The sequence below is a fragment of the Protopterus annectens genome, chromosome 1.part1 (assembly GCF_019279795.1).
Source record: "Protopterus annectens isolate FY-2018-M chromosome 1.part1, PAN1.0, whole genome shotgun sequence".
NCBI classification, from domain to species: domain Eukaryota; kingdom Metazoa; phylum Chordata; order Ceratodontiformes; family Protopteridae; genus Protopterus; species Protopterus annectens.
Genome location: NC_056726.1, coordinates 240,662,576 through 240,687,261, shown reverse-complemented (window position 1 = coordinate 240,687,261; position 24,686 = coordinate 240,662,576). Strand labels below are relative to the sequence as shown.

The 24,686-nt window shown below is 43.2% G+C and overlaps 1 protein-coding gene across 1 annotated transcript in view; it reads left to right on the top strand.

The window, feature by feature from the left end:
- Window positions 1-24,326, top strand: part of GOPC (golgi associated PDZ and coiled-coil motif containing) — a gene marked incomplete in the record, with an annotated part of 978,680 nt that extends 954,354 nt beyond the window's left edge. Inside the window, 1 exon segment of the mRNA XM_044074291.1 lies at window positions 20,508-24,326. Within this exon segment, the coding sequence (XP_043930226.1) occupies window positions 20,508-20,617 (110 nt within the window).
- Between the last annotated feature and the right edge of the window lie 360 nt (window positions 24,327-24,686).

Below are 24,686 nucleotides of genomic sequence, written 5' to 3'. Positions count from 1 at the left end.
TTAGGAGTAAGTGGTTGTCAGTAAACATGAGGCAATTAATATACTGTCTCAGGAAGCCCATGTCAATCAGATTGGCTGGAGAAGTGGTGGGAAACTGACAGTCCATTGTGGCAAGTTTATACAGTAATTACTAGTAGGGAATGGTCTAATTAGACAAGGTTTTGCTGTAGGATTAACAAAGTGATCTGTTCTGTAGAAAGCTAGGGTTGAAAAACTGCAACAGTGTTTCTCAGTGTGCAGTTGAGTTGCTCGCAGTGCAGCAGGGGAATTTGGAAGGGTTCACTAGCTGATATCTAGGGAAAATTGTCTTTCTGTGTGTCTGTGCATGGCAGTGCTAAACTCCATTGCACTGTGTGCAGCTACATGCAAATGCAAGGCTTAAATACAAGTGAAGTTACAGTTTTAGCACAGTCTAACCAATAGGAAAGGCCTAAACTGAGCCTTTTTCCAGCAATCCCCAACTCAGATGGTGATGCCTTGGATTTCTGTTCAGATGCACTCAAGATTTCTGGCTAAAGTCACCAAACTCTGAGCAGCTCTGGTCATTTCTTTTTGTTACTCCTTTCATGACAAATGTCTTTCTGCTTCTGTAAAGGCTAATTCTACCAGGGCTGCGGCTTCCTCTGGTGCTTTTTTTCCCAAAGAACTGGATACCAATTCCATTCTTGAAGCTGCTACTTGGACTTCTGTCCATACCTTTACTAAGCATTACAAATTGTTTGCTGCTTCCAGAGCTGTCCTGCATGGGTTTCCTGAGGGCTGTGCTGGGCCTTCCTCCTCACAGGTTTCCTGTTGAGGTTATATACTCTTCCTTTAGTAAAGAATGCTGCAACTGTGATATGGAAGGACATAGTACAGTTGTGTAAAATATCTACACAACAGTAGAGATGCTTCTCTCTTCACTGCTGCAGTATTCACTCCCTCCCTCCTCCCCCTTTTTCTCTTCTCTTTCTTTTTTTTCCCTTCTGGATGCACGTGCTCCTCCTTCTATCATTGGACTGTTGTTCCTCCTGGGGCTGTTCATTTCTGAGGTATGTACATCTGTACATCACCTTTATGCCCTACGCCATGAGTGGGGGAGCCATACGTGTGATGTACAACATCCTTAAAATCGTAAGCCTTTGGTATACTGGCCAGACGTTGGGCTGCTGTAGACAGGGAATCCCTTTAGGAAAGAATACTGCAACAATGAAGACAAGGACATCTGCTATTATGGTAAGATTTTTCACAACTGTACTTTCTGTCTTGTAATCAATAACCATATTCAAACCAGTATCAGACTCTGCCAAAAGTAATGGCTTAAAGGAAAAAGCTGTACTCTGCATTGTTTCATTAGAACATTCCTCAGTTGTCTTCATTGGGTAACCCCTTTCAATGAAACTGTTTTGATAGCAAAAACATACGTTTCATCAACTGTAAGTCTGCTGGTGCACCCCCATCAACAGCAGTCCTGTTAATATAGGGTGGGTGCATACTGTTAAATTCCATGTAAAGTTACTTTCAACTTCCTTTCAATAAATACTGGTTTGTAAAACTTTGTCTGCAAGTATTTTTGAAATCCATTTAAAATAGCTGCAAGAGACAACTGTTTACTTTTTTTGAGTCCATGTATTCATTTCAGCCAGTTGCTTTGCATTTATGGGGAGCACAACACTGACATTCATTTTATTTATTTTATTTTAAGTAATGTCAGTAAAGTAAGTCTATAGCTGCAGGACATGAATCTTCATATCATCTAATGTGAAGTTGTTCAATCTCGCCATTCATTCTTGACTGATGGGTTTGGAGCCAATGGATCAGCTCCGGTGCAGCCATATGCAAAGCTCGAGGTCTTCCAGTAGCTTGAGGCCAAGCCCCTATCCCATGATGCGCTGTGAATTACCCCAGATCTAGTTTGCCGCGGCATCTGATCGGAGGTTCCAGTGTATGCTCGGGCCAGTAACTTTGAAATTTTTCTATTTACTAGCTTTCAGAAATAGCTTTTCTAGTATTTTACATAACTAGTTAAATAGTTAGCTTTTATAGCTTTCCCCTTCCCGTGTGATATCATATTCTTGCTATATTTAGTCTTTAGATAGTCAGCCTCATTGTTTTTGGCCTAGTTGAATTGAGTGTGTCTTGCATATCCTAGAGCACTTAGTATTATAGTAGAAGAGTTTTTTGCTGTGATATTTTACTTATTGTATTTACTCTTTTGATAGTTGGCCTCGTTTTGCAGCCTAGTTAGTTTGTGTGTGTGCTACATTTATTCTACAGTAGTTGTAGAGTTTTTCAATACTTATGTATTAGGCTGTGTGTGTGTGTGTGTGTGTGTGTGTGTGTGTGTGTGTGTGTGTGTGTGTGTGTGTGTGTGTGTGTGTATTTAGTGCCTATTGTTGCTTATTTCTCAGTGTTTTTGTATCCACGTTAGAGTGTTGTTATGGCAGATAAGGACAAGCATCCCAAGTCTGGGTTTAAAAAATGTCCGGACTGTAACCAGAAAATGTCAGTCACTGTGGGCATGTTACATGTGTATATTGTTTAGGGGCTGTCCACCTGCAAGAATCTTGTGCTATCTGCCATTCCTTTTCTTCTAGGGTGCTTTTAGAGAGGAAATGGAAATTGATGGATAGGGATTTGCTAAAACACCCCTTTCAAGAGGTATTGAGTGACCAGGATGTTGCCAGCAAATCCTCTAAGTCCTCAAAATCATCTACTGAATCCAAGGACTCAAAAAAATAGAAATCAAAAAAATCTGATAAGACATCGGTTCCACACATTTCGGAGTCAACGATCTTCTCTTTTCAGAACCGGCCCACAGCCTTGGAGCTGGTATCCGAAGTGCCTCAGTCACCATTGCTCCAGTCGGCACCATCGGTGATTCATCTAGATCATCTGTCAGCCTTTCAGATTTGGATATGGATCAGTTGGTACAGAAGCTTTTACAGGCACCAGGCCTTGCTAAATTGTTGTCGGCTCCAACCCAAGCGGCTTCAGAACCGAAAACCACTACTTCTGCTTTGGCTACTCCTCCTCAGAGCCATATCTGCCCTTCAGAGCCAGAAAAATGAGATCTGCTGATCGTGGAGCCTATGGAGCCAACACCTGCTCCAGTGTCCTCGGCTCCATCCATTCTGACGTCCTCGGTGCCGACACGCTCCAGTCGGATCCTGGGAGGATAGTTGGACCGACTTGTCGTTGCTGATTCTTCCTCTAGGGGCTTTGGCTCGGATGAGCTCGGCTCCTACCTCCGGCGCGGAGCCCACTGCCTTGGTGCAGGAGGGTTTGACGGTTCCCTCGGATCTGTCAATTTCTTCCCCTCGGAGCCATGGTGCCTTCAAAGCCATAAGGAGAGCTCTGTCTCCAAAGACATCCTTGACTTCAGGTCTTGCTTCCCTCATCCCATAAAGTGCCTGTGTCTGCTTCTGCTTCCATCATCCAGGCTAAGCGTAGAGACCCAGAGCCTCAGGTAGTCCTACAGGGTGCCCCCTGCTCTTCCAAGACCTCCCCAGAGGCTCCCACTGAGGAGGTCCCCAGGAAGAGATTGTGCAAGAGGAGACACTTGGACTCCCCACAGGAGTCTTTAACATCTGACACTGACTTGGATGAGTCAGAAGGGTCCCCGCGGTCCCCCTCTGAGGATATCTCCTTTGCTAAGATACTTGAGATCCTTAGGCAGAGGGGTGACTGGCAGTCCAAAAGCCCTACTGAGGATAAGTCAGTTTTCCTGAAGGCTTTTGGGTCTCATCCCTCCACCTCTTGGGTGTCTCCACCCTTCGATGAGCTCATGCTGCTGGTTTCTCGAAGGGCGTGGGAGTCACCAAAGTCCATAGAGCCTGTCCCTAGGAGGCCTAACAAGTTTATATCAGCCCCACCAGACAAAACTTTCTTATCCAAAGGGGTCCCAGTTGATGCCATGGTGGTGGTGGCGGCGGCCTCCAAAAAGGAAATGTCTGAGACTTCCTCGTCTGTTCATCCTCCTAATAGAGAGTCTAGGATCATGGATAGATATGGAAAATGCATGTTCAGTTCAGTGACTTTTTCTCTCCGTTCACTGAACTACTTAACTCATTTTAGTAGGTTGCAGAGAGATCTCCTTAAGGAGTTGGGAGATACTCTTCAGAGTACAGTAGCTGCAGGTGCCTCTGACAAAGTTGCTGCCCAGCTTTCTACCCTAAATTCTATTGTCAGCTCGTCTATACGTCTCATATCCTATGCAGCTGATGGAACGAGTAGGGCAGCGGGTACAGGAATCACTCTTAGAAGACATTCCTGGATGCGCTTGTGTTCCTTCGCAGAGCCCTTCCAGTCATCCTTCGTTAACAACCCCTTTGACGGCTCATTCCTTTTTGGGCCTATAATGAAGGAAACCTTGACCAGGTGTGAACAAGAGGGAAAGACTCTATCTGCCGTCGGAGTCCGTTTTTCCACCCCTACCCGGCGTTATCCCGAAGGTCAAAGGGGAGGGAAAATGTGGATGTCCTTCAAGGATGCATCTGCAGTCCTAACAAATGGGTTGTCCTGTCGTCAGGCAGCCCTTCGGTCGGCCAGATTCCAAAGTCTGGGTCTGGCCTCGGCTGGTGTCGCACTTCACCCAACGTCATCTCTGCTGGTCTTCGGGTATAAAGGCATCAGCCGACGCCATTTTCCTCAGTCTTTCCTGCCGCGTGGCCAAGCAGAAGCTGTTCGCAAGTGCCGGTCGGTCAGATCCAGAGATTACTACTACCGAATACTACTTGAAGACTTCTAAAGCTAAGTACCCGTTGGGGACTCTTTCTTGCCTCAGCCGATGTCAGAAAAAGTGAATAACTGTTTAACTTGTGGGAAACAAATACCTCATAAAGATTTCCACTCTTACTGCTTACCTTGTTTAGGCCCAGACCATCACGTAGCAGCCTGTTTAGCCTGTGCTTCCTTCAACCGACGAACGCTTAGGCGCGGTCGGAGTTTGCTGAACAGTTTTTCGCTCAGATTTTGCGTACATTATGCCGCCGGATCCTCCGACTTCTCAAATTGTTAAGAAAGCAAAGAAAAGACCGACACTCGCGGTCCGCGGTTTCGGCGAAACCACGGTTAAGCAAACCGTGAGTGTCTCGGTTTCGGCGAAACCGAGCAAACGGGTCAATCTTCAGCCGAATCCATGACTACTACCGAGGCTCCTGCTACCCTAGTTGAATCGGCCTCTGAAGTTTTGCCTACTAATGTGGTTTCTCTAGAATTATCGGACACCATCCCTTTGGATGTCTCTACCCCAGCACGTGGTGCTGCTAGGCCTCCTGCAGCCATGTCTATAAAGGCCTTTGCCAGGGCTAAAGCAGCCAAAACTGCTAAGTCTGTGCCTGTTAAGCCCCCCTCTCACAGGCCCAGTTCCAGTTCCCAAATGCTTACTCTGGCAGAGGATCTCATCTCTTTAATAAGGGGATCCCAATCTCACCCAGACAGGGCCTCTCAACCTCCAGAAAAGAGACCTAGAGCAGAGCCCCCTGAGCCAATGTCCTCAGATGACTCTTCTGATAATTCAGACAATACAGACCATCCAGAGGCTCCTTTTTCTATTTATGAAGATTCCGATGCTGAAGAATCTATTCCTTCTGCCTGTCCACCAGAGGAATTTTCCTTTGGGGAAACCTTACATGCCATGAGAGAGCAATTCCAATGGCAGGGACAAGATTTCTCAGATTCAAGAAAAAGGCTTAGGACCTTTCTACACTTACCGCAACATAGGCCCTTAGCTATACCTCCAGTTCTTCCTGTTGTAGATGATGCATTTAATGATGTTTGCACTGCTCCTGATACTTTACCTCCAGCCCCTGCCAAGCCCGATAGGTTTTACAGGGTACCGGACACTCATCACCACCTATACAAGGCTCCCTTGCAGATCCTGAGACTATCTCCCAGGGCCTAAGGCAGTAGCTTGACCTCAGCGAAAAACCCTCTCCTTCTGAAAGGGAATCCAGGTCCTTAGAGAGATGGGGTAAAAAGTATACACCTCTGCTACTCTCTCAGCTAGAGCTTTGAACTGTCAGTTTCATATGATCCAATACCAAGAGTTTATGCTTGATCAGTTAACTAAGAAACTGTCCTCTGATGATTCCTTAGATAAGAAATATGTTTTAGAAATGGTGAATAACATTCAGCAGGTTAGTAACCATTCTTTAAAATGTGGCTATGATGCACTGGAGGCTTCATTTAGATCAGCCATGACTGGCACAGTTATAAGAAGGCATGCATGGTTGAAAGAACAGGTCTTGCGGATCATGTTAAAGCAAAACTATTAGATGCTCCTATGGATAAGGTCAGTCTATTTGGTTCTCCTGCCCAGCAAGTAATGAAGAAAATGGAAGAGAAGGCAAAATCTGTACAAACAGTTAAAGATTTCCTACAGGTTCAGCCCCAAGGTTTAGCAGGAACTGGCCCCAAAATTGGTCCTTTCCAGACTCCTCTAAATCTCAGAGAGGCAGGAATAGACGTTCCAGAGGCAGAAATCAATCCAGAGGAGGTGCCTACAGAGGCGCCAATGGCAAGGCAATAACCAACGAGGCACAGACACAACCACTGCCACTACAACAGGACAAACACAGTGACTTGGCTCTGACACGCCTTCCAGGGAACAAATAGCAGCACCCTTAGGCGGAAAGTTAGCCTTATTTTCAAAAATTGGCACTATATCACAAGAGACAAGTGGATTTTGCAAACTATAGACCAAGGCTACAGGTTTCATTTCCACACCTTACCAGTAAAAAGAGGAATGCCAAACCTACCATCAAATCAAAAAACAGAAGCTCTAAAACAGATAGCTCAATTAACAAAGATGAGAGCTGTGGAAAGGGTGCCACCTACAGAACAGGGCAAAGGATTTTATTCCAGATTCTTCCTAGTACCAAGAAAAGAGAAAAGTTGGAGACCTATTCTCAACCTGTCCGCTTTAAACACATTCATCATCGTTCCAAAATTCAAAATGCTGACCCTACAGCAACTTCTTCCCATGCTGGGCAAGGAGTGTTGGCTGGTAACTCTAGATCTCAAGGAGGCATACCTGCACATCCCCATACGACCAAATTGCAGAAGATACCTCAGATTTCTTGCAGGATCAGAGCATTATCAATTCTCAGCATTGCCCTTTGGCTTATCTACTGCGCCCAGAGTATTCACAAAATGCCTGGCATCAGTAATCGCTCATTGCAGGCTACAGGGAATCCAAATTTATCCATACCTGGACGACTGCCTGATACAAGCGGACAACAAAAGCAAGCTGACACAAGACTTACAAAGAGTCATTTGCTTACTACAAGCCCTGGGATACACAGTCAATTTAAAAAAAGTCAAGACTGATACCATCCCAAACAAGAACATTCTTGGGTGCAGAATTGGACACAGTAAAACAGATGGCATTCCTAACTGCAGAAAAACAAGAACATCTCCCTCTTTACTTCTTGGCATTAACAAAGCAGAACAAACTAACAGCAAGGAAAGTACTGCAGGCCTTGGGCTTCATGGCATCATGCATAATCCTGGTCCCCCATGCCAGACTGCATATGAGAAAGCTACAGTGGTACCTAAAGAATTTATGGTCTCAACACAGGCACAGCTTAGAAAACGAAATACCACTAATCCCATGCCTGAAACAAGAGTTCCTATGGTGGGCTCAAGCATGCCAGTCAAACCCAGGTTTGCCCTTCCACAACATTCAAGCAAGCCAAACCATCACAACGGATGCCTCAGACCTAGGTTGGGGGGCCCACATGCTGGACAAATGCATTCAAGGATTATGGACTCCAGATCAGCTGCACCTGCACATAAATCAAAAGAAATGCTGGCAGTAAAACTAGCAATCCAGAATTTCAGACCATTCCTCAAAGAAGGCCAATTAATGATAAGGACAGACAACACCACAGTCATGTGGTACATCAACAAACAGGGAGGCACTCATTCATACCCCCTATGTCGAATGGCTCTGGACCTATGGAATATGGCTCTGAGCTACAACATCCAGTTACAGGCAATATTTGTACCGGGAAAAGAAAACATCCTAGCAGACATGTTAAGCAGAACTACCTCGGATGCTCACGAATGGATGCTACACCCCGACATCTTCAAGGCCATCACAAAAAAATGGGGAATGCCACAAATAGACCTATTCGCATCCCCACTCAATCACCAGATCAAGAAATTCTGCACAAGGACATACCACCCACTGGCTTGGAAGGTGGACTCTCTATCCTTCAGTTGGAAAGACCTGACAGCATATGCATTTCCACCTCTTCCTTTGATGCACAAGGTACTACTGAAAATCAAAGAGGAACGTCCAAGGATAATTCTGATAGCTCCAAATTGTCCAAGACAACATTGGTATCCTTTGCTGAGGAGCATGTCTCGGGGAGGAACGTGGACACTACCCCTGATTCCTTTGATGTTAACTCAGAGCGACTACAACATCATGCATCCAAACCTGAAAACTCTACAACTGACTGCCTGGAACATTACATAAGAGCAACTAACCCAGATTTATCCCAAAGGGTTAAAGACATTATCCTTGAGGCCCGCAGACCTTCAACAAGAAGGACCTATGCAGGAAAATGGAAAAGGTTTGTCATTTGGAGTTCTGAAAGAGGAAAAGATGTGTCAAAGATAGATATTGCCAACATCCTGGAGTACTTGGCAGAGCTTCTCCATACAGGCCTGTCCTATTCCTCCATCAAGATACATGCATCAGCTGTTTCTGCAGAATACAGCTTGATCCCCTGTCTTCTCACACCTCTACTCAGGCAGTTCCTCAGAGGAATCAAGAATGTAAAACCTCCTAGGAAACCACCATTACCAGCATGGGACTTGAACTTTGTGCTAGAAAAATTGACACTCCTCCATTCGAACCAGCAGCAACAGCAGACCTTCAACACCTATCCTGGAAAACTGCTTTCCTACTGGCAATTACTTCAGCAAGGAGGGTTTGAACTACAGGCCTTAATGGCAGTACAACCCTTCCTAATCTTCCATCAAGATAGAGTGTCCATGAGAACTAATCCTACATTTATGCCTAAGGTGGTATCCAGAGTGTCTCTAAACCAGGCAATCCACCTACCTACCTTCTTTCCCAATCCACAGAACACGGGGAAACATTGCTGCATACCTTGCATGTACACAGACAGTTGCGCTACTACCTGGACAGAACCAAGGGCAATAGAAAAATTGACCAGCTTCTAGTAGCTTATGCAACAGGAAGGGAAGGAAAAGCAATTTCCAAACAGACAATCTCCAAGTGGATAGGAAATTGCATAAGATTCTGTTACTCCTACCATGGAAAGCAAATTCCACAGAACATAAGGCCTCATTCTACAAGGGCTACAGCCACTACCACAGCTTTCTTACGAGGAGTGGCTACCAAGGACATTATTGAGGCGGCTACTTGGACCTCCGTGCATACATTTGCTAAGCATTATAACTTCCCTCTATACTCTAGATCCCGAGCAGGCTTTGCCACTGCTGTTTTGCAAGGGATCCTAACTACACCATAATTCTTCTTCCTCCTCCCCTAGTTTGGCTATGGTATTCTACCCATTTGTTAGGACTGCAGATGCATCCTTGAAGGACATAGTACAGTTTTGTACCTACCATAAATGTAGATGTCCAAACAGGATAGCATCTGCAGTCAGGATTACCCACCCTCCTTCCCCTCTGTGGTACTCCTAGGGTATTTACCCTCCTAATAGCTAGCTGGGGGGGATCTCTTATGGTGTATTTGTTTGTATATATGTACATACATGCTTATTTTTTGTGTTTGCCTTCTACTTTTTTGGAAACATTGGCATTTATCCAAAATTTAGCTTTCCAAGAGGGCAACTGGCATCTGGGGCAAGAAACACTGAGGAAACTGGCGTCGGCTGATGCCTTTATACCCGAAGACCAGCAGAGATGACGTCGGGTGAAGTGCGACACCAGCCGAGGCCAGACCCAGACTTTGGAATCCGGCCGACCGAAGGGCTGTCTGACGACAGGACAACCCATTTGTTAGGACTGCAGATGCTATCCTGTTCGGACATCTACATTTATGGTAGGTACAAAACTGTACTTTCCGGAAAGTCCAAGGAGCCTTTCAGGGCACACGTGATGAAGCCCCCTCCAGGGCAGAGGAGGGGGTAATAATGGAAGATGCCGCCCTCGAGGCAGAGGGGGGGGGTCCGCAACATCAGGGTGACAGAGATCACTTCTCTGGGCAACCTTATCAGCGCTCCTGAAAGGAGGCCCGACTGTCCTGCTCTGGAGGCAGTCGGGGGTCACTTATCTTTGTTCCCGGATGCCTGGCAAGAAATAACAAAAGACAGCTGGGTACAAAGTATCATTTCCAGAGGGTACTTTATACCATTCGCCACCCCCCCCCCGTCCATAAGGAGAATCCCAGACGTTCCACCCAGTTACAGGGAACAAGCTATAGAGGTCCGAAAGTTGCTACAAAAAAGAGTCATCCAGCCAGTCCCAGCAGACCAGACAGGATCCGGAATTTACTCAAGATTCTTTTTGGTTCCAAAGAAAATAGGGGACTGGAGACCCATTTTGGACCGCAGCAGACTCGACCAATATGTAAAGAAAGAGAAGTTCCGAATGGTCATGCTTCAGTCTATTCTTCCCTTCTTAGGGAAAGACAATTGGATGTGCTCGAAAAATCTCAAGGATGAGTACTACCACATAAAGATGGCCAGGCCATCCAGAGATCACCTGTGTTTCCAGCTGGAAGCCAGTCATTTTCAGATGTTCTTCGTTCCCCATTGCTGCAGTCCTTACTATTGGGTATAGTCCGCCGTCCAGTCGGCCCGAATACCAGAGTATAAGGCTGACGTCGGTCAGGGCGCATTAGACTGACGTCAGTACGTCAGGGTACTAATGCGCATGACCGACGTCATATCCTCAGTCTTTTTTGCCGCATGGTCCGATGCAGAAGCAGTTTTGCGAGTGCAGGTTGGCGTTCTGAAATATTTCCGAAACCGGAGTTTCAGACCGAAACAGAGTTGGCTAAGTACCCGTTGGGAACATTTTGGTTTTCTTGCCTCAGTATTTAACCGGATGTCAGAAAAGTGAATAACTGTATTTCTTGTGGGAAACAGATACCTCATAGGGATTACCATACCTTGTGTATACCTTGTTTAGGGCCTGAGCACGGCGTTGTTGGTTGCGCTCTTGTGCTAGGTTTAACAAACGCACTATTAAGAGGAGGTTAGACTGTGCCAGGTTAGTGTTTGGGAAGCGTTGCAATTATAAAATGCCGTCGGATGCTCCGGCCGCTTCGTCAAAGCGCAAGGACAAAACAGCGAAGCCTAGGGTTGATGAACCGGCAGTCCCGGACGTCGGTTCTTTAGAAGGCTCAGTGGAGCCAGAGGTTTTGCCAGGAGTTTCCATGGAGTCTCAGGCAGAAACTTTACTGTTACAGGATGTGCCTTCTCAGGAGGTAGGCCAGGCTGAGGGGCTTCTCAGGTAACTGTTCTTCCCTCTCTTCCCAAGGTAGTTAGAGCCTCTCCTTCTGTTGCCAAAACTTCTTTGAGAGGTAGGCCAAGTTCAGCTTCAGTGGGGGCTTCTCCTAGCATTTGGTGTTCTGTACCTAAGAAACATATGCTTAAAATGGCAGAAGATTTGATTACTATGATTAGAGGTTCTATGCCCCCTCCTGATAAGAGGCCTAGGGTGGAACCGGAGTTTGATAGTTTTGAACAGTGTTCAGAGGCTTCAGAGTCTTCTGCGGAAGACTTGCAGGAGTATCCTACTTATTCTGATTCTGATGTGGATGATTCCACTCCTACAGCTTCTCCTCCTGAGGATTTCTCATTTTCAGAGACTCTGCATTCCATGAGGGAGCACTTTAAATGGGAAGGCCAGGATTACTCTGATTCCAGGAAAAGGCTTAGGGAATTCTTGTTTTACCCCAGCATAGGCCCTTAGCTATTCCTCCTGTGTTGAATGTGGTGGAAGATGTTTTGCAGAGGCTTCCTGAACCCTGACTCTTTGCCTCCTGCTCCTGTTAAGCCTGATAGGTATTATAGGGTGCCCGAAGCTCATAAGTATTTGTTTAAGAGTCCTAGGGCGGACCCAGAAACTATTTCTCAAGGGCCTAAAGGTGTTAAGGCTTCTGTGGTTAAAAATCCTGTTCCCACTGATAAAGAGGCAAGGGCTTTGGATAGGTGGGGAAAGAAAGTGTATACTTCTTCCACTCTAGCCATGAGAGCATTGAATTGTCAGTTTCACATGCTAAAATATCAGAATTACCTCCTTTCACAATTAAAATCTAAGGTGGATGCTTTGGCGGAAGGTATTGAGTGTAAAGAGTTGCTGGATTTGGTTCATGTGTCTGAACAAGTGGGTAAGCATTCTTTGCAATGTGGTTTTGATGCTGTACAGGCCTCCTCGAGGGTGGCTGCTACTAGTTCTGTTCTTCGCAGGCATGCCTGGTTGAGGATCAGAATTTAGCTGAGCATGTTAAGACAAGGATTTTGGATGCTCCTTTACAGTCTGATGTGTTGTTTGGATCGCCTGTGGAAGCAGTTTTAAAGAAAATGGAGGACAAAGCTAAGTCTATGCAAACTGTTAAAGATTTTTGCAGGTGCAGCCACCAAGTTTAGTAGAAATTGGCCTGCTAAGGGGTGGACATATCCTGCTTATGATTCCCAGTCTAGGGGTAGGTCTAGGCGTGGTAGGGGCAGGGCTCAAGGTTCTTTTAGGCCTAGAACAGGAGTTCACCTGCTCAGACTTCTGGTGAGGGCAGGGGTCAGTCCTTTCGTAAACAGACCCAATGACCTGTCTTTTCAGCTGCCAGTAGATTCTCGTCTGGCAGCTCCTTTGGGAGGAAGACTGTCTCTTTTCAAAGAAAATTGGGATTTAATTACTCAAGACAAATGGGTGTTGGATATCATTCACCACGGTTACAGATTTTATTTCCATACAATGCCCCTTTCAAAGGCATGCCAGACGTTCCTCCTCCACAAAGAAAAGAGGCTCACAAGCAAGTTTCTCAGTTACTCCAGATGGGGCCATTCAGCCAGTCCCTGTATCAGAAAGGGGCCTAGGATTTTATTCTCGCCTGTTCCTAGTACCAAAGAAGGGGAACACGTGGAGACCAATTTTGGATTTATCTCTCCTCAACACTTTTCTGGACATTCCCAAGTTCAAGATGTTGACGTTACAACAGCTTTTACCTCTGCTGGGCAAAGATCACTGGATGGTAACTTTAGATCTCAAGGAAGCTTACCTTCATGTGCCTATAAGGCTAAGTTGCAGGAAGTATCTGCGGTTTCGAGCTGGAGATTCTCATTATCAGTTCTCTGCATTGCCCTTTGGCTTATCTACTGCCCAGAGTATTCACAAAGGTTCTGGCTCCAGTGATAGCTTACTTCAGGCTTCAAGGTATTCAAATCTATCCTTACTTGGACGACTGCCTGATTCTGGCTCAAGAAAAGGAAGACCTTCTACAGCATCTGGAATATGTTATAGCAGTGCTAAGATGCCTAGGGTATTCTGTGAACGAAATAAAGTCCAGTCTAGTACCCTCTCAAGACATGTGCTTTCTGGGTGTGAGACTGAATACAGCAGCCCAGATGGCCTTTTTAACCCCGGACAAACAAAAGAGTCTGTCACTTTACTTCCATCAACTATCTCATCAGTCCGTGCTGACTGCAAGGACAGTCCTTCAAGCATTAGGGTTCATGGCATCTTGTATTCTGGTGCTTCCCAATGCCAAACTGCATATGAGGAAGCTACAATGGTATCTCAAAATGTATGGACACAGCACTGCCAGGATTTGGACACTGTCATTCAAATAATACCTTGCCTTCAAAAAGAATTTTTGTGGTGGGCTCAGGAATGTCACCTAAACAAGGGACTCTCTGTGACCCGGCCAGAGGCGAGTCAGATTTTAACGACAGATGCCTCGGACATTGCTTGGGGAGCTCATCTAAATGGAAAGTGGATACAAGACAAGTGGCCTGCCAAACTACAGCATCTACATATCAACATGAAGGAGATGTTAGCAGTCCAGTTTGCATTAATGGCTTTCTAGGAGTTTCTTCTTCCAGGGCAGGTGTTGATTCTAACAGACAACACAACTGTCATGTGGTACATCAACAAGCAAGGGGGAACACATTCTTATCCTCTATGCAGGCAAGCAATGATTTTATGGGAGACTGCTAAGCTTGCAACTAACTCTTCAGGCAAGGTTTCTGCCGAGCACAGAACTCCTTAGCAGATGTGTTAAGCAGACAAATCATGGATCCCCAGTGGAAATTGGATCTTCATGTATTTCAAAATTGACAGTGTCATGGGGAACTCCAGACATAGATCTGTTCGCTTCTCCACTAAACCACCAGCTGCCACAGTATTGCACAAAGGGGTTTCATCACACAGCTTGGAAAGTGGATGCTCTGTCTTTCAGTTGGAAAAACCTTCATGTGTATGCCTTTCCTCCTCTGCCTCTTCTTCCAAAGGTACTATTAAAGGTCAGACAAGACAGGCCAAGGATGATTTTGATAGCTCCAGATTGGCCTCGGCAACACTGGTACCCACTACTACGGAGTCTGGTAAGGAAGCCTCCATGGCCTTTACCTCTGATTCCTCATCTGTTATCTCAGAAGGATGGTCATCTGCTCAATGTCAAGCTTCACTCTCTTCATCTAACAGCCTGGCATATTCTGTGTTGAAACACAGCAGGTCTCAACTTCCTCAACAAGTTTTAAATGTGATTATGGAAGCTAGAAGACCTAGTACAAGGAAAGTGTAAAATGGAAGAGATTTTTATTTTGGAGTACAGCAAAGAATTTGCAGGTTTCTGAGCCTAATTTGAGTGTGGCTCTTCAATATCTTACTGAGTTATTGGACAAAGGTTTGTCCTTCTCTTCCATTAAGATTCATGCTGCAGCAATTTCAGCTCACTATGATTGTGACCCACCATTGTTTTCGCATCCTTTGTTCAAGCACAGTTTCTTAGAGGGGCAAAGAATATAAGACCCCCACGTAGAGCTCCTACTCCTGCTTGGGATCTCAATTTTGTGTTGGAAAAACTTACTCTACAACCTTTTGAGCCTGCGGCTACTGCTGAATTGAAATACTTGTCATGGAAGACTGCTTTTCTGTTGGCTATTACTTCTGCAAGAAGGGTGTCTGAGTTGCAGGCCCTTATGGCAGTAGAGCCCTTTTTGATTTTCCATAAGGATAGGGTATCATTACGTACTAATCCTTCCTTTATGCCTAAGGTGGTTTCTAGTGTGGCTTTAAACCAAACTATTCATTTGCCTACTTTTATGCAGACCCCCAAAATAAAGGGAAAAGATTTTGCACACTTTAGATGTACACAGGCAATTGCGTTATTATTTAAGCAGGACTAAGGATTTCAGGCAGTCTCAGCAGTTGTTTGTTTCTTTTGCTTTGAGTTCACAGGGCAAGCCTGTGTCAAAACAAACTATTTCTAGGTGGATTGGCTTTTGCATTGCATTTTGTTATTCCCATCATGGCAAGGAGATTCCAGCTGGGATTAGGCCTCATTCCACTAGGGCTACTGCCACTTCAACAGCATTTCTAAGGGGTGGCAACTAAGGATATTTTGGAAGCAGCTACTTGGAGTTCAGTGCATACTTTCTCTAAGCATTATCACCTTCCTATCTACTCTAAGTCTAGGGCTGGTTTTGCCACAGCTGTTTTGCAAGGCATGTTGTCAGCTCCTGCTTCTTTATGATTTGCCAGCCTCCCTTACCTCTGCTTTGGGATTCTACCCAGTAGTAAGGACTGCAGCAATGGGAGCGAAGAACATAGTACAGTTTTGTACCTACCATAAATGTAGATGTTCGAGGATCCCCATTGCTGCAGTCCAACTCCCTCCTTCCCTCTGTGTTTAGGGGTGGTTGTGTAGGTGAGGTTACATGCTTATATTTTTGTATATATTCTTGTATATATTGTACATATTTTGGTGCAGGTATTTTGGGCCTTGTCTTTTTAGGGTCTTCTGACATCTGGGGCAAGAAAAGACTGAGGATATGACGTCGGTCATGCGCATTAGTACCCTGACGTACTGACGTCAGTCTAATGCGCCCTGGACGGCGGACTATACCCAATAGTAAGGACTGCAGCAATGGGGATCCTCGAACATCTACATTTATGGTAGGTACAAAACTGTACTTTTTGAGCCCTGCCCTTTGGTCTCACTACAGCCTCCAGAGTGTTCACCAAATGTATGGCAGTGGTCACGGCTCACCTGAGACATCTAGGATTCCGGGTGTTTCCATACCTAGACGATTGGCTCCTTACCGCCACCACCAGGCATCCACTTATTCAGGCAAGGGAGTACACTCTGTCACTGTGCAGTCACTTAGGTATTACAGTCAACTCAGAAAAGTCTGCCTTGTCGCCATCGCAGCATATCGTTTTTATCGGGGCAGAGCTGGACACCTCAACCACCACTATAAGGCTACCAATCGAACGAGTCTTTCTTCTTCGTCAGCATGTCAACACATTGGTATCGAAAGACAGAGCATGAGCTTCAGAAGTTCTGAAGGTATTGGGTATGATGGCTGCAGCAATCCTAGCCAAACCATTAGCAAGAATGCATATGCGGATCCTTCAGTGGCTGTTGTTCACTCAGTGGTCTTATCAGGAACTACCCATAGACCACACGATATTGATTACAAGCTCTTGCAAGAAAGATCTCCAGTGGTGAGTGACATCTCTGCATGTCACCATAGGACGCCCCTTTGTTCTACCCCCTCCAGTAGCCATTGTGACCATGGACACTTCCCTGATAGGGTGGTGGGGGCATTTTCAGGGAAAGACTGCCCAAGGCACATGGACCGATCAGGAGTCACACTTGCATATCAATGTTCTGGAGATGAGAGCAGTACTTTTGGCATTGCAGTACTTCCAGGACTCTCTTCCTGTAGGAATGATTGCGATTCAGATAGACAACATGTCAGTGGTCTGGCACTTGAACAAGCAAGGGGGAACCAGATCTTTACCCCCTTTGCCGAGAAGCCCTCAGAGTTTGGCAGTGGGCTGTTTCCTCCCAGCGCTTTCTGTTGGCAATACACATCCCGGGCAGATCCAACGTGATAGCAGACAAACTGAGCAGGGCAATCTTGTTGCCACATGAGTGGGCCCTCAAGAAAGAGGTTGCGGACAGGATTTTCTGCAAATGGGGCCAGCCTTGCTGCGACCTTTTTGCCAGTCACATCAATACAAAATGCAGAAGCTTCTTTGCCCTGATTCCCCCTCCGGGAGAAGCCCAGAGGGACGCACTCGTACACTATTGGCCCCCCCAGGTCTCCTCTATGCATTTCCACCAATTCCATTGATTCCCAAGGTTCTACAGAAAGCAAAATCCCTGGTAAGGGCCATCATCCCTATAGCCCCTCATTGGCCTCGGCAGATTTGGTTCCCATTCATTCAACATCATCTCTTGGAGGATCCCTGGATTCTGGACCCAGTTCCAGAACTTTTGACACATCCATCGGGGGAACTTCATCCCTCGCTGCAGTCATTGAAGCTGACAGCTTGGCTGCTCAGTTCCCCTCATAGCCAGGCTTCATAACTTTTCCAATTAGATGAAACAGATCATTTTGTCTTCTCATAAGCCATCTACTAGAAGATTATATCTTAGTAAGTGGAAGAGATTTTCCATATGGGCCTCTAAGCATAATATTGATCCCTACTAAGCCTCCTTGACATCCATACTAGAATTCTTGACTATGATTTTTAACAAAGGAGTGGCAGCAGCAACAGTTCTGGTCCAGTTGATGGCTATGTCTAATTTTCATCTTGGGACTGACTGGTTAAATATCATATCCCACAAGTTATCCAAGGCCTTTCTCAAGGGGACATTTCATATGAGACCACCTGTGAAAACCCCCTATTCTCCATGGAATCTAAATTTTATGCTGTCACATATAATCCTTCCCCCGTTTGAACCAGCATCATCTTGTGACCTCAAATATCTGTCGTGGAAAACCATTTTTCTGGTAGCTATTAGTTCTGCCCGCAAAGTGTCAGAGCTTCAGGCTTTATCTATCAGCCCTCCTTATTTGATTTTTCATGCTGACAGAGCATCACTTAAGACGAATCCCTCCTTTTTGCCCAAAGTTTGTTCAGAAACCAATATCAACCAAGTTATTGAGTTACCAGTTTTCTTCCCTAATCATTCCAACAAGTTGGAGTATATGCTGCACAAACTTAATGTTCACAGAGAGCTCAGTTTTTATTTGGCTAGAGCAAAAGATATAAGAAAATCAGACCAGCTCTTTGTTTCATTCTCTGAATCCAGGAAAGGTAGACCAGTGGCTAAAACAACTCTGTCTAAATGGTTATCTGATTGAATCACCTTTGTCTGTTCAGCTGCTAATATGCCTTTGCAACACAAGATTAAAGCTCACTCAACCAGAGCAGTTTCTACATTCTCTGCATTCCAAGCCAAAGTGCCCCTTGATAACATTTGTGTAGCAGCCATTTGATCAAAACCTCATACCTTTATCACTCATTACAAAGTTGATAAGGCCTCCAGGGGCAGGGCTTCCTTTGGGTCTATGGTCCTGAAGAATGTACTCCCATGAGCCACCCGAGATTGATGGTGCTAGGGACGCTACCCATCAGTCAAGAATGAACAGCGAGATTGAACAACTTCACATTAAGAAGTTATCTACTCACCATAACGTTCCATGTGAGTTGTTCATCTTGCCTTCATTCTTACGTCCCTCCCTCCTTCCCCCCTCCTGGCTGATAGCTGATCTAGATGTTGGTCTCATCCTGGTTGCTCAGTGTCTTCTTCCTTTCCATAGGGGGATAGCTGATTTATATGGTTATAGTACACCCAGCAAACAAGATGTGAGGTAATTCACAGTGCATCATGGGATAGGGGCTTGGCCTCGAGCTACTGAAAGAGCTCTGGCTTTGCATATGGCCGTACTGGAACTGATGGATCAGCTCTGAACCCATCAGTCAAGAATGAAGGTGAGATGAACAACTCACATGAAACATTATGGTGAGTACATAACTTCTTAATTTGCCATTTTCCTAGCTTGTGTTTGTTTAATTAGAATTCAGTGTCCACATTTCATTCCCATCCTCTAGTTATTATCTTAGTGAAGTTTTACAGTTTCCACAGTAGCACAACAGATGCCTGTTGCCATAACATTCTTTTAAAAAATGAAATATTGCTGTGGACAATGCATACTGTTACCACTGTACACAGGTTGTCTACATTCAGAAGTATAGCTAGGAGAAAAGGGAGGAGCACCAAATCAGAGAACAGATTTTTTTTCTTTTCTTTTTTCTCATAATTTGTTGAGGGATGCCAGATTGAGGAGGTGCACTGGGCACCAGATGAGCCCACTACAGCTTTGCTGCCAGTAATCAGCAAACATACGTAAGACATCCCAGGACTGAGAACCTTTGCCTGATCATGGCATCATTGCCTTTTGCTTAGGCAGTGATCCATAGGGTCTATATTATGATATCGCAAGTTCAGAAGAGCGAACGACACATAATCGACCCCATGCAAGCGAAAGCTTACAACGTCAAAACCTCAGAACAGTGATTTTTTTCCAAGGGAAAAAAATCGCTGTTCCGAAAAAAAAAAACAAAAAAAAAACTGTAAAACATGAAATGCCCCCACACTTAAATATACCAACTCTGAGATCGCACTACAGTGCCGAAAAGGCAAAGTAGTGAAAGCGGCCAAATTAATTCTTTCCCAGGGAAAGTATTCACTGAAAAGCTGCTTCGCTATTTTGCCTTTTCACGCTTTTCAGTTCAACAAAGATGCATTCAACAACCTGCTTCTGCGACAGCGCAATAGGGAGCCGATCCATACACTGCCAATGAACCAGTGTTTTCTGCTTGACATCTGCCACCACAGCCAGTTGATCATCCACTCTGGTCTTCTTTCACTTTTGCTGTCATTATTGGTGCCCTGAAAAAAAATATAGATTGCCCTTGTAATACAGCTGTACACCACTCCTTTTATATTTAAACTTTGCATAATTTCTGCATCTTGTCTTAATTTTCCAGTTGATTGGCTCGATCACAGGTGGGACAAGACCACAGGAGGCCAGCCTGCTGCCTTAATGTTTGAAAGCCAGATTCTGAGAAGGAGCAGAAGGAACACTCTTTCTGAAAGTATATCAAGTGGTGTGTAGTGAGTATGGCATGTGACAGGAGTAAAAAGGGAGGGGAGGCACATACCCCTGTACAAGAACTTCTGTCCATCACTGATGAAGTAGCTGAATATAGTGTAGCAATAACTATGTAGTGAGACTGATAGGATGTCAACAATAATTAAAGTTGGAATATTTTGCCAGACACTGTCCAAAGCAGGGTAAGTGTAGGTGTGAAAGAGAGAAAGTACTGTAGAAAATACTTTAGTAATCTAATGACTGGAGTATCAATGACAGTATTTCTTATGTTTTTATTACTGTAAGCAGCAGGAGATCAAATCAAGGAAATTTTGCAGCCTGTCATGCTTGTTTGTGTTGTAAGTGTATGTAATCTTGATTCATGTTTTTCATTTATTTTATTAGACATAGAAAAGAACCCAGTCGTGGATGGTTTTCAGAATGGGGATGCTGGAATCTCAAGTGAAACTCTCTCTGAAGATACTACTACGAAATCAGTAGATTCCTTGTCATAAAATGTTTGCAGTCCATTGTAGAATGGAAAGAATTGACTGTTGAGTACATTCATAACAGACTGGTCCATTACAGACTGCTTTAAAGTTACTGAGAGGCTGCATGGCAGATTTTCAGGAGGATGCTGTGATTATCAAAGTGCTCCGCAGCAGAATACCCTAACTGTGGAAACAAACAAGCCATAATAGTAATGGTTGTTACTTGATGTATTTGTAATAGGACAGGTCACAGGATTGGAAACGATATGGCAGAGCATGTGATTATTTTTAGAAACCGGTACCTGTGGTTCGTTCTCTGTCTGCATCTGTTATTTACCTGTACTCTGTGGATCCACTTGAATATATTTAAGATTGTGTACTGGGGGTTTTCATATAGTTACTCTTTTGTGTAACCACAGCTGATGTTTATTGGAAGAGAGGACTGTACTTCTAAGTGATTTCCATCCATTTCTAGTTTGTATGTTTATTTAAAGTGAATGCTCATACACTATCCATCTTCAAGCTAAATAGGCAAAATAATTGTCGAAAGGGAGCTGTGCATCGTTCTCCAAAGAAATGCATTGTTAAAATATTTTTTTCTGCACTGTATGTAGTTTCTGTTTTTGCACAACTAAGGATTATTTAGTTGGATATCTGAGTATACAGCTGTGTTATTACCTGATTCAGTGCAGTTAAATTTGCAACAATATTGTTTGTTCCATTACAGATTTGCAAACACAGTGTAAAAAAATGCCAGGAATTAAATCATTATGTAATGATAGTCATGTGCCTCATTTAGTTGAGCTTTAAGGTCTGAAGAGGACATGAAAGATAGTGTGAGTGCCGCACATTTGCAACATTTAGCTGTGAAGATATTATTCCTAGTGTTCACCTATAACAGTGTTGGAAAATATGTTTTTTTTTTTTTTTAAACACCCCAAATTGCTTGAAAGCAGCTTTATGCATAGCATTTGTATTCTTGTGTGATCTGAAAACAGGGGAATCTGTCTGGGAAAAGAGAAAGGACAAAAGTATTGCTAAAAAAGTAGTCTGCTATGACCATTCATACAGTTTTTGCAACATAGCACTCATTAATTTTACTTTTGAAGTCTTTGCACTGTAGTCTAGTTGTATATTAAAATGCCTCTGACTGAAGCTGGGTGAACTACCTTTTCTTTTTAATGAGTGCTGGAATTTTCTGGATAGTAGAGCAGGCTGAGCTGTCAGATGATGTATTGTTTTCCGCTAGTCGCCCCTCTGTGCAGTGCTGTTGTAATTAACTTACTTAATGTGATCTGGTGTTTTTCACTTTGAAGTGTACTGTAGATTTTTGAGATATAATACCAAGTAATACCAGTACTGAAATTAATTGCAAGATGCTTTGAGCTTATGGCAGCCAGGAGTTATTGGTACTTAATTTGTTATCTGTTACAGCAGTAACATTTTATCCTAGTATGGAAGTAAAGGTTGAAAAAGCAGATGTGTTATAAAAATATGGTCAGGACAATTTTCTTAGTGTATGTGTACCGTAACTGTTTTTTAGTTGGTCTTTCTCCAGGTGATTGGAAGGGTTTAAACAGACTAGCTCTCAGGTATTTGCCCATTAGAAATTAAGAAGTCAGGGAAATTGCAGTATTTTTTTAATTAAAACTATTTTAAAACAAACGGTGACTTACAAGTGCAGTAATGTTCTCTGCAGTGGGTATTTACATATATTTTTATTCTGTTATTAGCCTTCCTGTACTGTTTGAGTGATGCATATATTTTATCAAATTTATGTGAATGTTAGCAGTAATTGTTTTCTTGCAGTAGCGTAACATAGTATAGCCAAAGCAGGAAAAAACAGCAAGTTCCATCACCTGAGTTTACTTAACTCAGAAGTACATCTGCAAGTTAAACACCTATGTGTTTGTTTTCTATGTGGATCACTGTAGTAAGAATATTGACAGAAGTGAGAGAGTTTCCATTACACTGTTGTGATGCCAGTGAACATGTAGCCTCCGCTCTTTTAGCAGTGCCACAGTGTGATTGTAGTCTTCTGAGAGAGAGTAAAAGATAGCATGTTTGTACACTTTAGTGTTTCATAGTATGTAAATGCAGAAGTAATACAGTACAACCTCCTAGAAAGCAGCCTTCTGTCAGGTAAATAAGTGTAATATAAACTTCTCACTTACCCTTGAAGGACTTGTGATGTGAAACACATTTATTCATATTTTAGGTGCACTATATAGCTGTTTATATATAAATATATTAAAAATCTTAAAAATGTAAATATATATATATATATTCTCTTAAATTTTGCTATTTATAAAATTCATTTTACGTTATATGTTGGTCTTCACAATGGAGATGATTTTTACTGTTCTCCTGAATTTTCATTTATTGATGCACCATCCTTAATAGCATAGCTCGCAATGGATTTAAGTATTTTTTTCTTAAGATTGTATTATATTGCTTACAGTTATGTAGGACTTTTTATTGTTTACATGTGTAAAAGTAATTGTCTTACAGGTTAAAAAAGGATTCACAAATGATATGAGTGTCACATGGGTTTCAGAACCAGTCACCAAGCATTTGTACATGTTAGGAATCCTTGTACTGTTAGGGTTGTCAAGTGTGCTTTACTTACACTGAGGCAGGAGTATATTGGACTTCTATGTACATAAACTGAATATAAAGCAGAAGACCAAAGTACCTTTTTCTTCTGATTGTCAGATTGCACAGAAAATGTTAGCATACTACTCTAGCACCTTTGGTTCATACTGATTCTGTCACGTTATCATTATGTTTGAGAGGGGCATTCCTTTAATCATAAATATGAGTTTGCTTTAGTCGGAAAGTGGTTTGTATTGTACAGTTCTGCTTGCCCGTTATAAGTCTATAGAAACCTTGATTTCTTGATTTGTATCTTGTCTTCTTTTTTTTTTGGGTGGGGTTCCCCTTGTCATGCCTGATTTTCACGTTATCGGGGCAGCTTTGTTCTTCTTGTTTATAGTATGATTGCACTTGATAGCAAGTTTTGCATTCCCTGTGCTAAATCACCCAGTGATTGCTGGATACTTGTATTTTGGTAAAGGCAAAGGTGTCAAGATCAGCACCTATGAGACTGTTATTGCTTTTGTCTCCCTGTTTCATCCTTATTATACTGTTAATCATGTAGCTGATCTGTAAAAGGAGCCACATTATGTCATCCTGTCTGCTTGTACTTGTTCGTTAACAAAAATCTCAAATAGTTATTGCCATACTAGTAACAGGTTAACCATTTGTATGTTGCATGTTCAGAAAGGTGTCACTGCTCTTATTTTAGACGTGTGACTGTTTCTGTGCTGTGTCTTTGTTGTATGTGTCCTAAGTATTTCACAGAATGGCAGCGCACCTTCATTTTTTTTGAAAACCGAAATAACAGCTTGTTACAAGAATAGGACCCGGTTGTAAAGTGACCAGCTCTTAAGTGATAGATTTCAGGAACTGCAAAAGGGTTGACACTTAATGTCTTTTTTCAAAATTGATGAGATTTTAAACAATCACCAAAAATAATTGAAAACTCATATTAAGATCTCTGATGATTTTGTTCATTCCGACTTTCAGGAAGCATTACGAATAAGCCTGTCATTTGCGAAAAATAACACTGGTAGTGGCAGTACTTCAAGGTTTACTTTATTGCTGTGCAAACTCATGTTCCTACTTACACCCACCCCTACCACTATAGATATATATATATATATATATACATTCAGAACATTGAATGTCAAACGGAAAGAGATCAAAAAAATAAAATGTCAACCAGCTTTTTCATCACTCTGTAGCCAGCAGTGTACAACCCCAAAATGTTGGTAAAGCGGGTACTGCATCTTTCACTTTCCCAACTGTGATGCGATCTTGGAGGTGATATATATGTGTGTATATATATATATATATATATATATATATATATATATATATATATATACATGTGTGTGTGTGTGTGTGTGTGTGTATATATATATATATATATATATATATATATATATATATATATATATATATATATATATATATATATATATATATATATATATATATATATATACATATATATGTGTGTGTGTGTGTG